General features: G+C 45.2%; 1 protein-coding gene across 4 annotated transcripts in view; it reads left to right on the forward strand.

The window, feature by feature from the left end:
- CXXC4 (CXXC finger protein 4) overlaps positions 1–15,586 on the forward strand; it is a 111,207-nt gene that overhangs the window by 16,952 nt on the left and 78,669 nt on the right. For 2 of the 4 annotated variants that reach the window (XR_011324661.1, XM_069783445.1), the window contains exon 3: positions 2,877–10,100. The exons of the other annotated variants lie outside the window; for them this stretch is intronic. Coding sequence is in view for 1 of the 2 variants with exons in the window: in XM_069783445.1 (XP_069639546.1) it covers positions 2,877–2,921 (45 nt within the window). In the remaining variant the exon portion in view is untranslated. Of the gene's footprint in view, positions 1–2,876; positions 10,101–15,586 lie in introns of those variants that run through there. 4 annotated transcript variants of the gene reach the window in all.

The raw sequence follows: 15,586 nt of genomic DNA on the forward strand, positions 1-15,586 counted from the left end.
TCTCGAGCGCTACGCTTTATGGCATTACCCGCTTGGAGAAGCCGGGGCTGCAGGTTTCTGAGCATCCTCCTGGGAGCGAGCCTACCATTTGTGTGCATTTGCACCGGCAGGAGCAATGAAGGCTTTTGCAGCAAAACCACGCTGATCAACTCTGGTTCTGCTCCTCACCACCCTTCCCCAGGCTTCCAGGGGGATCTGTCTTTCCTGTCACTCAGGATAACGATTCCCCACTGGCAGCACAGAGATCCAGAAATGCGCTGTAATCTTGCCGAGAGTTTGATTCCCCAGCTGGGACTCCTGGATTTATAGAGCCAGGCGGTAGAGCGTCATTGCGCTTAAGCTTGTACGTTGGTGTGCTGAACCACTAAATGGGTTGAAGGGTCTTTTTTTGTCTGGAAATAACCTTGACTCTTGGAGTGGTAAAATCTATGGATTTCATCACATAAATTGGTTTAGATTTAACTTGATCCACCTATTCAATTTTAAAAGCTTTCTTTTTTGCTTAAGTGTGGATTAATAATTCATTCCCAAATCAGGGGTTAGCACAATGGATATTTAATTGTAAATGTATATCTTTAATTAGAACTTGGTACGCGGATGCAAAATTCCTTATCTTGTAGTTTATCAAAAGCACACGTATTAAACCACAGCTTTGCCCTTCAAAAATATTATTCTGTGTATTTAAAGGTCTGAATGACCTTTTAATCAGACATTGCACCTTTGCTTCCAGCTGATATGACAACGTCTGACAGTAACTCAACCTGATGCTGCAAGAAAATAAATAAAGGCCATCTCAGTCACTATGTCTTTAAATTTCTCTGTCTGGCTGTGGTTTTGTGTTTAGGCAGATGGACCCACAGCGGAATATTATGTTTAGTTTTCAGGTGAAGGCAATCTATTGAGTTTAATACAGTTGCATGTTTGGGTGTTCTTTTGAGGTCAATTTAGTAGTGTGATTGTTTCCTGTCATTCCAAACTCCAGCCTCTTCTGCAGTCAACCTCTTTATAAATTATAAATCTGTATACCTCACTCTCAGCAGCCATCTTACAGCCCACACAGACCGGTGCGGATGGTCTAGCAATTGCATTAGCTCTCCTCAGCGTACCTGGGGAGGAGGGCTGCTGTGCTTTGTCACTACTTGTGCTTATGCTAAACACATGTAATGGGGCAGAACAGGGACTGGTAAAGATGGATGTGAACAATTCCTACTTTTAGACCACCAACACAAAGAAAACTCCTACTGGTCAGGGCGATTGTATTCAACAAACCAGCTCATTGTCTTTGGAAGTTAATTTTTGGATGATTTATTAAAGCCTAGCATTCGTGGAGGGGGAGAGGGTATTGAATTGACTACAGGTCAGAATTTTGGTGACACAGCAGAAGTATTTTCATCTCTGGTATTTCCATGGGCACGAGCGATAAACATAACAGCTCCCCTTTCATACGGCTTTTACAAAAAGAGGAGCCGTGTACTGCTTGAGCCTGACTATCACAAAATGAGCTAATTATTCAACAAAAAATACTTGCCCTACTAATAAGCAGTTCCCTGGAATTCAGAAAGAAATATTCTGACCTCAAGTACAATGCACGCTGTATCCTGTAGGGTCCATGGTTTATTGGATTTTTAAGGAAAAACTAGGAAAACATTTAAAAGGTCCTACCTGAAACAAAAATGAAAGAAGTCCTTCCAAAAGAGACATGGTATTTATATATGACACCAGCAAAATCAGTGAGAACTCTTTCATTACAAGTATTTATTTACAAATTTCCAGAGTTTTGCTTTGAGGGGAGTTTCACTGGACGTGATGCTACTATTTGTGGGTGGTTCTTAATGAAACAAGTACTTGTGAGCTGAGACTGACTCATAGAAAGCCATCTCAGGGCTTGTTCTCACCTCCCTGGTCAGTGCATCATCATTAGTTCTGAAGGAGGGACGTGTGGATCTAGATGCGTGGGTTCAAGGGCGCTCTCATCATCTTTTGACTTTGAAGGAAATGGAGGGCAAGAAGTACCTCACAGAAATGACACAGCCCTTGCAGGCTCAGCCCCTCAGTCTCTCATGTATGTTGTACTTTAAGGCTGTGAAGGGAATTTGCCTGTACTCAAACGTGTATGGAGGCACCTGAATGCAAGTGGCTATCATTTTGTGGAGGGACAAGAGGCGGGACAAGGAGGGAGGGTGGCAACTCTGCAAGTAGACTATTTCTGTGTAAGCCAAGGTCCAGCATGTGTGCAAAAGAAAGTACATGGGCAGCGCCCCCCCAAGTCAGTAGGATGTTTCCCTCACTGAAATGAAGTCAAGGATGTGCTTAAGTGCTTTCTGCATTGCAATTTAAAACGTGGAACGAGGTGGCCAGCCTGAGGTTTGAAAATGCCGACCTCTGCTTCCATGGCATCTGTAGACACAGCATGCTTTCTCAATGCCTTCATTATTCCCCTATGAAAAGAAGTGTTCTTGCCAAAGCATGTGTCTAACCTGCAAACCCACCAAGCCGTAACTGCGCATCCAGTATGCCAAGGCACCGGCACAAACCATTGTACAACTGTGTGGTTATTCTAAAAGCACTGTCTGTTTTCCAGGAGATTTTTTTCTAGCAATGTTTTCATTTCCATGACTACCTTGTTTAACTAACTAAGGAGAAGACAGCACGTTAGGTGTGTTATATACTGAGTACGATGTATCGCGTGTGATCCTAAAATGGTGTGTGTTTGGAGAAAGGATGTTTCTATTAATTGTCAGGCAATGTGAGGCACCGTGTTGTTCCTAGATAACTGAAAGTATGCCTAAAATGTAAAGGAAAAGAACAACTAGAAGAACTCAAGTATGCCAATGCTGCAAAAGAAAGCTTAACTTGTTTTCTTGCTTTTTTTTTAGAGAACACCTGTTCCCAGCGCTGAAGCATTCCGATGGTTCTTTTAAGCAGTAGTGTATCTTATTTTCAAGGCAGTCCGAAGTGAATGGCAAGCTAAAGTCTTGTTTTAAGAAACTGCTTAGTCCACCATTGAAGAATATACTCAGATACTATTTTCATTTATGTATAGGGGTTTCCTCAAAAGCAAAAGACAAAAATCTGGGAGCCTGGGGAATTGGCCAGCTTCTTCACATTCAGTACACTGATTCTTTCTTTGATGTAACTTAGCGATACTAGTGAAGTTGTTGTCTATTTTTAAAGTGGCTGTAAAAACAACAAAAAAAAAAAGTTTGGGTAAACCCCTGCTATAAAGTCATGTATCTTTGAAAAGTAACATATCTATACTTCATTTTCAAATATATGTGTTTCAGTACTGTAAACTGTACAGATAGCCGCTTGTATTTTGTGTGTTTAGACACAAGGAGACAATCATGTCTGAGCATCTATGGAGATTAACGGTTTGTACACAACGGTGTGGTTCTGCGAGTTAAATCCGGAGCAATAAATTCTAGCTTTAACTATTATTTTGCTAGTTGTTTAGCAACAGCAGCAACAGCAGCACTGTTTTACCATGCATCCTTCCATAGAGACTTGATGCCAAGTTTTCCAAGATAAAAAGATCGTGACGCATCTAGCAATTACCTTCCGTCATGGTGGTGTAAGAGGGGAAGACATAACATGTAAGATTAATCTTTCAAGCACTATATTAGAGTAGTGGTTTGTGCACTTGCATTGCTTCCAAAGGAGCTTTACAGAGGGGTATCTCTCAAAAAATGCTGTCTGGTGTCTGACTCGCTTTTCACTGTGCTCTGAGGTGGAGTGCCCAGCATAGGTGGATGTGCAAAACCAGTCGTCTATATAAAGGTTGTTCTAGAATGCAAAACAAAGTGAGTACAAGACCTTAGAAAAAATGACGACTCAGCCTAATTACCCTTCACCTATGAGTTCTTATGTAACATTTTCAGTCAATGGAGTAAATATTTTATGAAGTGGAATGCCATATTTTTGGTCCAAGTGGAGCTCTTCACAGTTAAGTGAGTTTTGACAGTTGGACTGGTTTGGGTCTCACTTGCACTTGTGTTCATTTGAGAGCCTGGATATTTTTGTGGTATAAAAATGAACTTTTTCCTTTCAAATGTTTAAAAAAAGGCCGCTTCTCCCCACACGTTTCTTGGTCCACCGATCTCGGCTTTGCTGAACGGCTGGTCCCTTAGGCCCCCAGAAGAATGCCCCGCCGTTCTTCCTGCTCTAGCTGCGTGGAGGAAATGTCTGCTCCTCAAAAAGGCAGCGCACGGAGGGATATAACTCACATGTCATAAAAAATATGGAGGATACTGAACTTAGGGATACTTATTATCAGTAGATCATCACTTTTTATTGCTTGGCTTCGTCATACCACTCATGAGTGAGAAGGCCATCCCATCAAAGTAAGCCAATGCTGTTGTGCCATGTATTTGATAGATTTATCATTTTGTACAAGATAGGACTACCAGTAGTTTCACAGACAAGGTGCTGGGCGTGGGAATAACCGGTTAAGGATGCACAGCACGTTCAAATCTCCTATTGTTTCAGCACTTTCTCTGTTTTTTGCTAAGTACTTCAGCCTTTGGCCCCTGGTCACTCTCACTTGGTGAAGCACAGGGGATGGTTGGGAACATTGCAGTGTGGGTGGGACCTGTGCAGGCGGGGGAGATGCCAGCTTTGGCAGGGGAGGGAGCTCACAGGACTGGTGGGTGTTGAGAATGGCCCAGAAAGCGAAGACTGAGGGATGGAGGAGGAGGAACCTCCTGAGGTCACACGTATGTGTCAGCAGGGCTGGGCAGAGCATGGGTGACCTGGGGTAACTGGAGGAGTGTGGCGGGCGGGCTGGGCTTACACCTGCGTCCTCAACTTAGGGTCAATGCACGTGTCTATGTCTTTGCGTCGTATGACGTCACATACATGGCTTCAGAGATGGAATGTCACACCTGAAATGCTTCTATCATGGTGCCCCTCTTGCAGTTTGTAAGAGATCCTCAGTTGAATATTCATCCAATACCCATTCAATGAGCTTTACGTCTGTTTGTATGGCAGCCGTGTATGGATTTTTTTTGTGTTGGAGACTTTTTGGTTAGGGCCTCTGTTACTGACCACTAGACCAATATGAGCTCTGTAAGGTCTTCTCTATCAAAACGCTGATTGATTTACAAACTGAAGCCTTATTTGCACATCTGGCTTGCCTTGCTTTTTGGAAAACTGTGATTGCTCTTACAGAAGCAGAGGCAAAATTAAGTTCAGGCTACATTAGGTGTACAAAGATATTCATAGCAATGTACTTACTGTCTAATACCCTAATGTTGCATGTCTTAATGTGGTTTCTTTTTTTGTTTTGTCATTTTGTTTTAAAGAACTGATGGATCTGTATATTGTAATTGTGGTGTTTTACATGTCAATTCAAAATTGTTAAAACAAACAAACAAGCAAACCTGTTAATTATTGAAAATGAACAAGAGTTGATTTTTCTTTGATTTACCGGTATGGTTTTCATTTCAGATGTTGTTCCTTTGCACCATCAGATTTTTAGCTTTTGCTGAAACAGTATTTATATGATGTAGTGTGCATAGACCATTTTAATTAGTGATGTTTGAAGAAGGAAATCCCCTTTCTGGCCTGTCTCTCTCCACCACAGCCCTACACCCACCCCCCCACCCCACCCCCGCTTTTATACACATTTGTCAATCGGATTATTGTCAAGTTCTAATTACCAAATTTGTGCTTTTCATAAGGTCCAATACCATTTTCCAGTGTGAAAAGTTGTATTCCTCTCTGTCTTTCATTCTCACGATGCAAAAAAAAAAGGGGGGGGTGGCAAAAAAAAAAAAGCAGAACGTACTTTTGCCATCTTCTAAGTGTGAGCACTAAGCCTAATAGAAGCATTTTTGGCATACCCCAGATAAACTTATGAAAAATGGTAAGGCTGAAAGGGAGGCACACGTACCCATTCTGTCAATTAATAACAGACCCTCCCTATGAGGGAAAATACTCCCTTTTGTACAGAACCCCTGGTATGTAAGTCCTACAATTAATGTTAAAGAATATAAAGTCTTTAAATGGGCTATATCTGTAATCAAATAATGAAGAAAGAAAGTAGTTAAATGAACATACCATTCAGGGTCGAATGCATTCAGCAAAAAGCAGTAGTGGGTCTTTGATCATGGTTAGATGCATAGTGATATCAAACAGTGGGTTCTCATGTAACAGCTAAATGTTTCAGATTTTGTTTTTATTAAATTTGGCAGTTTCATGCTGAGCTCTACTGTATTCTTAGTGAATAAAAGACAGCTCCTATGTTAGAAAGTACTCCATTTTCACAATTGCAGGGAACTAGGAGGGTTTTTTCAGAAACACGGGCCACAGAAATGTACTCCTTTCACAGTGTTCTCCTATTTCTGAACTGTGCAGTTATCTATTAAATTTTCTAATAGATATTTGTGTAAGGTGTATGTATGCTTGTGCAATTATGGAAAAAAACAGTTTTGGAAAACAGTGTATTTATGAAAAAAATAATCACTTATGGGGCATGTACAAAACTGTATAAAAACATTCAATTTGCCCAGTAAAGTTGTTTTTGTGATATTTCTGTGTTGTTGAATAAAGGACTTTAGTATTCAAAATATCTCTCTTTTTCCATAAACAGGTTTTGTTTGTGGGATCTTAAACAAAGAAAACCTCTTTTAAAAAAGAATCCTCAAAATGAGCGAGAAGGTCCAAATGCTGACCTCAGTCTTGTGTATGGGAATGAATGCTTATGAAGTGACAGTACAATAGCTACAAAACTGATTCCTTCTCAATTGGCAATCGATGGAAACCCCATAAGTTGTATACCTGAAGGTAACATTGTACTCTGGATTTTTTAAAATAGCAGAAAAAAATACTGCCTTTTTAAAGACCAGGGATGTTACGCTGAGCTTTTGAGGCTACGAAAAGGTTAATGAAGTAGGAGCAAGGCAGATTGCAGAAAAGCCTTCAACCCTTTAATGCAGACCTCTGTTGTATAAAAAGAGTGGACTAGCGAGGGTGATGTGATAAATTAGCAGTTAGCTTCATGGGGAAAAGCATACGAAGGTGAAATCTCATCTGTAACTCTTGCAACAAACAATAGTCCTGAGATTCGATCATCCTGTTGCTGTTGGAGTATTTGGGGTTACGAATAGGATTTGTGAGAGAATGACAATGATGTCTTCCGTTTTGTTTTACTGCTGCTCAGTTCAAAGTTCTGCTCTTTACCTGCCTCATGAACTATACATAGCAAAGGAAATGGTTTCCTTTTGCTATTTTATTTCCCCATACTACTTGCCGACTTTACAGCAACTTTGGATAGGTGGGAAAGTTCGTGACTGTGCCGGCAGCACATCACCTGATTTTGGCGAAATTTGGAATGTCATTTTTCTGTGAATATTCCTTTAATAAACAGAATGTCTGCTCTTAGGTGCCCAAACAGGATTTGAAAGGGTTTGAAACACGAGGTAGGTCCTTTGGTCTGTGAGATTCCTTCAGTGCCAACTGATTTTCCAGGGGGAGCCTCAGTGTATCCTTCTGTTTTTTAAAGAAAGCAACAGAAGTGAAAGGAATAGAAGTGGATTTTCCACTGATCCTCTCTGCTCTTATCGAAATCCGTAAGGATATATGTTCTTGGGAGATGTAGACCACTCATTAGACAATGCCAAGAGTGAATCTTGAGGTCTGTTTGAAGAGGAGGAAAAGGGCTGCCAGGTTGCTCAGGCATAGTCAGTGATCTCTCTGGATTAAATATAGAATTCACAGGGAGGAAATACACTCATTTCATGAGATGGTCGATTTGGAAGTGGGAAGAGGTCTCTGAGTTCCTATTCCTTTAATGCTTTCTCTTTCAACTTTTTTTCCCCTCGAGTATTGTTTTATACTAGTCTGAATGAAAAACATCCCTCAGTTCCAGAGAAATACTCACCCCAGATATGAACCTTTCAGCTTAAAACTACCTCTAGCTTTTTCTAGCTTTTATTTTTTAATTAAAAAAAAAATCTAAAAAAAACCCCCAGACAACAAGCAGGTAATTCTTCAAAGCCAAAACTGACAAAGTCATTACTGAGCCTATTAAAAGGAAGGAAAATACTCTTTTGTGTGGAAACTCAATTCTTCTAGGCTGTGTTGGACTCAATTTGGTTTTGCCGCTAGCCATTTCAGTGCTCTCTCATATTTTTCCAAGGAACAGGTCTGAAATTATGAACGGTCTAGTGACACGGGGCAACATGCCTTCTGGGAGGCTCAAGTCCTCCACAGATTCCCATGGGCTTTACTAGATAGCTCATGAAATTGGAAGATATTATATAGGTGACTTAGTTATAAGTTCTACCTTACTTCACTGTAAGGACCTACTCGGTCACCAGTGCACAATGAGCATGGTTAGATGGCCCCCAAATCTATAAAGGTAAGAAATACATTTCTCAGTAATAACTGCAGAACATACAATAAAGTTTGAGACCGCTGGAACTATCTGAGGAAAGAATGGTGAACACCAGCAAAGATGTCAGGATCCCACCGTAGCTTTGTTTCTGTTTGCCATTTGGTTTTTGGTATGGACACGCTCAGCTGGGTCTTACAGCAAGGCAGTTTTGCCTAAGATAGGCAGAAGGAAGGATAGCACGTAGCAAATTGTAATCTTGCAAGACAAGGATCTAGACTGCTGAAAGAAGCTGAAATGTTCGGGAAGTATTTCCATTGGTCTTCTAAGTTTTCAAATGATATTTAAAGGATTGTCACATTATTCTCAATTTAATAAGCAGGAATAGTTTGTTGTTCTACTGCCCGTTCCCTGAAAAAGGGGTTTTAGAAATTAGCCTTAATGGGTTAATTTCCCAATAAACTTTGAGGGTACTTCTTAGTCCAATACGACTTCCCCGTAAGAGAAGATGCTGTAATTGTGGGTTCATTGGCCTGTATAAGGCCCCTTTGACTTGCAGAGTCAAGGATCTTTGCTAGAAAATAATTCAGCAGAATTCTTGTAGGAAGATCTGCAGGTGTCATGACGTCAGCCAGAGCCTGGATTAATTATTCAGTGTAGTTCTCCCCAGCTTGGTTTATGATGTGTATAAGCATCCTACATTTGAAAAGAAAACACCTTTCTTCCCTTACTGCCTTAAATCTGCTCTCTTTACAGAGTTAATAACACTAACCCTCTGCACTTCTTCAGGAAAACCCAAAACATTAGGAGAAATACATCTCCTTTTGGCTAGACATTTTCCTTTTGAAATTGAGAGAGAAGAGTTAGCTCAGGTCAGAAACCCCTGTTGCTTGCCCCAGTCTCCTAACACGGGTATTCTCTGCGTCAGATGTAGCTTGTGAGCAAAGTCCATAACATCAGCTTGGCAATCAGACACAACCCTACAGGAGATCAACACCAAAGCAAACACGACCCGGTAGGGGATGTTCCCACCGCCGCCTCCCTGGTACCTGCGACACGCACAAGTTTGTGCCAGATGTCCGACACCCCGTGCTCTCCCAGGGGATCAGGTTTGCTGTGCCCAGGAGAGAGATGCCCCTCCCCAGATCTGATGAGCAGGTAGCATGCTGGAGGGTTTTTAAGAGGAGAGAAGGTTTGCACGTCCAGAGAGTGACTAGAATATCTCGACTCACGTGTCTCGCGTTAGCTGCTGATTTCTAGCTGTGAGTGTCTTGAGGCCACCAGGCTTTAGGAGAAGTAGCTGGACTGTTGAGTATACCTAGTCTCTTATGTGTCTACATTTTAATATTCATACCTAGAGATCAATAGTGAATTTGACCAGCGGATGTGTTGACCGAGAATGTACTGTTTAATGCAAAATTATAACAACTGGCTTTCAACCTGGTTTTGGAGAATTAGTGGGCAAATAACCTGATCTAAAGAAATCTGTCACCCACATTAGGAACTGTGAACTAATTATTGCTTTCTGATATTCTGCTCTTACTTGTTTTGCCTTTTTATCCTGATTGTTTGCATTCCTAGGACCGATTTGCCTTTTTGATGCAATGCCATGTGATCTGCTGATTAATTTTTGTGAGCAATCATAAACTCCAACCTATGGCTGACTCGGTATATTTTTATGCTACGCTCCATAAACATTCATTCATTTCTTATGATTACTGTGTGGAAACAGACTTTTACAGGCTAATAAACTTGGATTTGAACTGGATGAAGAGTTTCCTTGTGTCACTTCTTTTCTCTTTTTCAGAAAAAAAAAAAAAAAATGGCGTCATGAAGGTGCAAACCTTGACTTGATTTAACCAGGTCTCTGTAGCTATCTCCACAGGTGCTATCAGTAGTAGACTTGGAAATTCCAATAGCAAAACCTTATTCTCAAGTTGATTTCATTGACAGTGAGAAACAAAGTTAAAATAAAACAAACTTTCAGGGTTTAGGGCTGCGAGAGAGGGGGGAGGGAAATTGGGGGTTTTCTCTAATTGGTTACTCTGGTGTCTTCTCTCCTGTAGACCTGCTTCCTTAAACACGCTGACATGCACAGAGCAGCTTCCAGCTGAGACCAATTAAGCAGAGCATTTGCCTCCAGTATGGCTCACTTGCTCTAGCCGGGCGATGCTCGTTGCAGTCAGTGTGTCGGTGCAAGGGACAGCCGGAGCACGCACAGGCAGGCGACCTCTCAGCAGACAGAGGTCCAGGGCCAGCATCGTCCCCGCTCCTGGGGTCCGACGCTCCCCGACCTGCGATGCACGGCAAAAGTCCAGTCAGAAATGACTCTGCCGGTGGTAGAGGTGTTTTCTCTCTTAGATGGCTGGTTCAAACTCAGACAGCTTGGAAATGCTGTTACTAAGTGTAGTAAGCAGAAGGAATATGAATTCTCATGTCATAGCTGTTTAAGGCATCTCAATAGGTAAGCTGGCAGTAATTGGTAACCCTTTAAATGCTCTCTTCAAGGAGACCGTTGGGATGGAATAGCATTTCTACAGGGAGAGGCAGCAAGGCTAGGAGTATGTTGGCCTGATGCCATGCAAAACTACATGTAGTCCTCTGATGTAAAGAAGTCAGCATCCTTTCCATATGCCGATCTGATGCGTGTCACAAACATCATGCATAAAAATTGAATTTTTCAGACCACTGGAGGCCCAGGGCACACATGTGACCTTAATCTCGCCAAAGAGCATACAGGAATTTGATAGCAGAAGGAGGGCTAATACTTTGTCCAATTTCAGGCTTTGGATGCAAGCAGTGAGATCGAGTATCTCTGAACTGTGCAGCTGGACTAGACAGGATCCAGCCTCCGTACCCACTGAACCTGCCAGAGGCGCAGCCGTCCTAGCCAGGGATCTTTGGGGGGCACCAGTCTGGCCCCTGCCTTTCACGATGAAGCATGAGCAGGATTATTAGCTGATCGTTTTTTTCCCTGTTGTGACCCAGCACATCTTACTCCAGTACCATAAGCTAGAATTGCAGCAGCTGAAAGAAGAGAAGCCAGGGAAAACTGCAGCTCCCTCAAGCCAAGCAGAGGAAAAAGCTCATTTGCTCACTCTTTCTTTCCTTCTTTTTTTTCTTTGCCCCTTCCCCTGTGTTTCCTTCCCTTAACTCCTCCCTTCCCTTGAGGAAGGCAGCTGCTGTGGCTCCTGCCGGCAGGTCCCCAGCTGCGTGGTTTGCGTCCCAGGAAGGCAGCGGGGCCACGGCTGTGTGGAGGCCTGAGCTCCCGGAGGCTGGAGCTCCTGCGAAGGTAGGTAGGGTGCTCGCAGTGCGGAGCGGCACCCCAGCAAGTGTCGAGGCGGGGAAGGTAGCAGTGCTCTGGGGCTGCTGCTTTTCTGCCTGCGCCAGCAATTTCCATGGGGAAACGGTGGGGGATGTTGGCCTGAAGCAGTCAGTGCTGAACTTTTCACGTCCCCAGCGTGGCAGGGGCAGGAAGACAATGCAGATTCCAATGGTAGCAGTGAATACGTGGGCTACTTCTGCCCCAAAATGCTGGTGCTGACCAAACGTAGGGGTACTTCTAAGGGGCAGAGAGTAAAAGACGTGTGCTTGATCCATCACTGACGTGTCCTAAACTTTCCCCTGCCAGAGCTGAGGGTTCTGCAAAAGAGGTTAAAATAAGCTAGGCCCTAGCTAGTTTTTTCCCTACTTATTTTCTTGGAAACAGCTGAGTTGGTTGTGCTAGGACTTTGAAAGCACACCAAGCTCAAGGCAGACACTGAGCTTAAGGGAGACGCCTTGCCTGGAAGCTTTCAGCCTGCAGAATTAAAGGTCTGAACAAAGCTACAAACCGCCAAAGATGGGACCTTGTAACAGGCACTTTAGGCGATGAGAATGCAGGTGTTGCCACCGGCTTTGTTGGGAGTAAAGGAAGGAGCAAGAAGGGCATTAATTCTGCAGCAGTCCTCGGGGAGACCCAGGCCAGTTCTCCACCAGCAAAGCTGGAGGCAGCCGAGGTGGGTTAGCACTTTGGGTAGGCATCCCCTTAGCATAAAACACCACTTGTATGAGGGAAAGCACGGCCGCTGGGTTCCTGGTGCAGCGGCAGCTCCGGGCAAACAGCTCCCCATGGATGCTAAATCGTGCCCCAGGGAGCAGGCGGGCAAGATGCTCGCCCAGCACATGCACTACGTGGGTGTTTGCCACGGTTTCTGCCTCTGACTCCTCTGAAAAGAGCCGGCAGCCCAGCTCGTCACCTTCCCGCCCTGGAGTGCTACGCACAGAGGCCAGTTATGTTCAGGGTGGTTGTTTAAAGAAACCTGCCGGGCGTAATGGCGTGCCACAGCCCCCTCCCCACCACCGGGCACAAGCCACCACCGTGTTTTGATGTGACGCTCCACGCTGCTGTTCTGACACATCACCGCCCCCACCGCAGTTGCTGCATTTTTCTTCTGCTTTATGTTAAAACAAGGAAGGTGTTTAAATATTTATTATCGCTAGAAACTCCAGAAGCCAAGTTTCATTTGTATTAACGACTGGGATTTTATTTTTTTCCAATTGTCAGTAATTATTCATTAATTATTATTTTAAAGTTGTTGTTGTTGTTCTCCCTGCGATGTGTCACCTTCCCACCGACTTGGCAGCAATCTGCATGAGATGTGCGATGTACAGCACTGTGGTTCTTGCTCCTGTAGGTTGTCACTGCTCCTTCAAATATCTTTCGCTTAAACAAAGTGGGTGTCAGAGTTCTCGGTATCTGTTGTACCAAAGGGAGATGACTTTTATTTGCTCTTCCCCCAAGTTATTTTTTTGTGTCCAAGTGCCTTCTGCAGCCATTACCACACCTGCAGAATTGGAGTATGCTCCTGCACCTCCACAGATGCGGGAGGCAAAACTCGTGTGGCTTTTGGCACCCAGGGATGCTGCATTTGGCCGTTGCTGCTGGACGAGCCTTTCTGCTCACCCCGGTGGGTGCACCGAGCTGTGCCAAGCCTCAGTGGTCCTTAATGCAGGCTCTAAACATCATAGCGGCATAGCCTGGAATAGAGAACTGTGCAAAAGCAATCTTGGCGGCTGTGGCAGGTTGGCATTTTTCTTAGATTACTCTAAATGCAGAGTGTTGCTTGCTTTCCCCTGCTTCTGCCTGCAGACGAGGGAGGAGGCAGCTGGGGAGCGGCAGACTGCACCCGCGGAAAATGGGAATGGGAAACTTGCACTGGCAAATGCTTCTTGTTTGCATTTTTAGCCCAGAGAATTAAGTTTGTCTCTTGAATTCCCTTTTGCCAGTGCCTTTCTCTCAAACACTGTCATTACCACTTGTGCTTTTGCCACTTTTGCTGGAGAGGACTGCCCCAGGGAGCAAAGCCGCTCCCCATTTGACCTTACTAGGGACATGCCTGTGCCTAATGCCACCATTGCCATATTCCCATAGAATTGTGGCTGAGCTGGGTACCAGAGTCACCAATGGTCGTGGAAACGTGGTGACATGCTTCTCAAGGCCGTGCCCTAACTGGGCTGTCCAAAACCTCTGCCGGGAGCCAGGGAGAAGCAGGGAAAGAGCCACCAGGGCTGGTGAACCTGCTCTCGCCTGTGGTAACCGCAGGAGCTGAGCATCCCCGGTGCAGCCCACAGGGCTGAGAGGAGAAACTGCTCCTCTGCCCTGAAATGTGCCGATGGGGACTGCCTCATGGGGTCACCGAACGCGGCTGGGTCTGCTCTCAGCTTACTAGGGAAGGGCAGCAGCTGCCAAGCTGGGAAGTACGGGCTTCTCCGCTCCTGGAGCTTGGGGACAGGGACACTTCCAGGCAGAGGAGCAGGGGCAGAAAGAGATACCTGTGTGGGTACGTGCTGATGCACATGCTTACCGGTACACCTGCAACCGCTCCTGTGCCCGCATCCCAGCCAGCCTGAGCGCAACAGGCACAGCCCAAAGACTCTCTCTGCTGTCGAACCCATCGATGCCACACCATGTCACAGAGGATTTGAACTTGCTTGTCATGTGTGTGGACATGTGAGTGTTAACAGGCAGTGCTGGGCTAGAGATTAGGTTTGTTATTCTAACTCTGCTTTTTACTTCTTAAAAGATACGCCATGCAGTTTGGCTCTGTTCCCACTCCTTCCCTTCCTCTTCCTCTTCCTCTTCCTCTTCCTCTTCCTCTTCCTCTTCCTCTTCTTCTTCTTCTCTTCCCCTCTGCCCTTGCCACTGAATGGCCCCATAACCCCCATTTCCTTATGGGGAGAAAAAGAGGGAAGACCAAGAAAAAGTTAGACCTTGATTAGAGCAGCCGAGCAATCCCATCAGGTCTGGCCTTGCTCTCCCTGGAAACCCATGCACCAATATTGATTGCAGCAAGGCAGGGAGCTCCCCCCTGGGGTATTTCTGCTAGCACCCCCAGCTTGCTGCTGGAGCAGCTGGGACTGCACTGGAGTAAATAGAAATGTAGCAGCAGCTGTGCTCATAATTCTTTGAGGGAGGTGGGGAAATGTAAAATTTTGCCTCCCTTCCATGGGACGGAGCTTTGCCTTTGCTGCAGTAACAGCTCGTGGGAGATGCTTTCTGGGAGGCAGGGCGAGCTGCGGGAGCCGGGCTGAGCTGCCAGGGCTCTGCGGGATTCACCGCCTGGATAATACACGGCCAGGGTTCAGCCTGAATGGCCAGCTCGCGTTGTGTGGTCACAGGAGTGATTTGCCGAGAAGGCCTAAGATGAATTGCTTCGCCTCCCGAGAGGCCCAGGAGCGGGGGGAGCCCAGCCCCAGCCCAGCTGTGCCTGCGGTTTCTGCCATCCCTCGCCGGGGGGGCTCTGCCCCGCGGAAGAGCTGCTCCCAGGAGGTTTTTAATGGGGAACCCAGCTTTGGGTCAGGATCACGACCGGCGCTGGGGCATCCAGCCGAGCTGTGGTAGTAAAAGAGAGGTTTTGGTGAGGATGCTTTAGCCAGGGGAGGAGTGCTGAAACACTGCTTAAAACACGCACCACCACAAATAAAAGCACGGCAGCTTTGGGGGGTAACCAGGTACTAAAAAAGTCCTGAGCGCAGCCCTAATCAAATGCATGCCAGCATCACTTGCTGTGCTGGGAAATGTGCTGTCAATCTGTCTCTCAATCCCTTCATCAGAGGACGCGAGGAGAGGAAATAGAAGAAAAAAGCCCGGCAAGCCAGGACTGGGTGCGTGTGGCGGAGGTGAGCATGGGGTGCTGGGTGCGTGGCCATGCCCCTGTGGGTCCCCCTGGGTTCCTGGCCGTGCCCACGGCCCCAGCTAGGCTCTCCTCCCTC

This window comes from Haliaeetus albicilla, chromosome 1, assembly GCF_947461875.1.
Source record: "Haliaeetus albicilla chromosome 1, bHalAlb1.1, whole genome shotgun sequence".
In the NCBI taxonomy this organism is placed as follows: Eukaryota; Metazoa; Chordata; class Aves; order Accipitriformes; family Accipitridae; genus Haliaeetus; species Haliaeetus albicilla.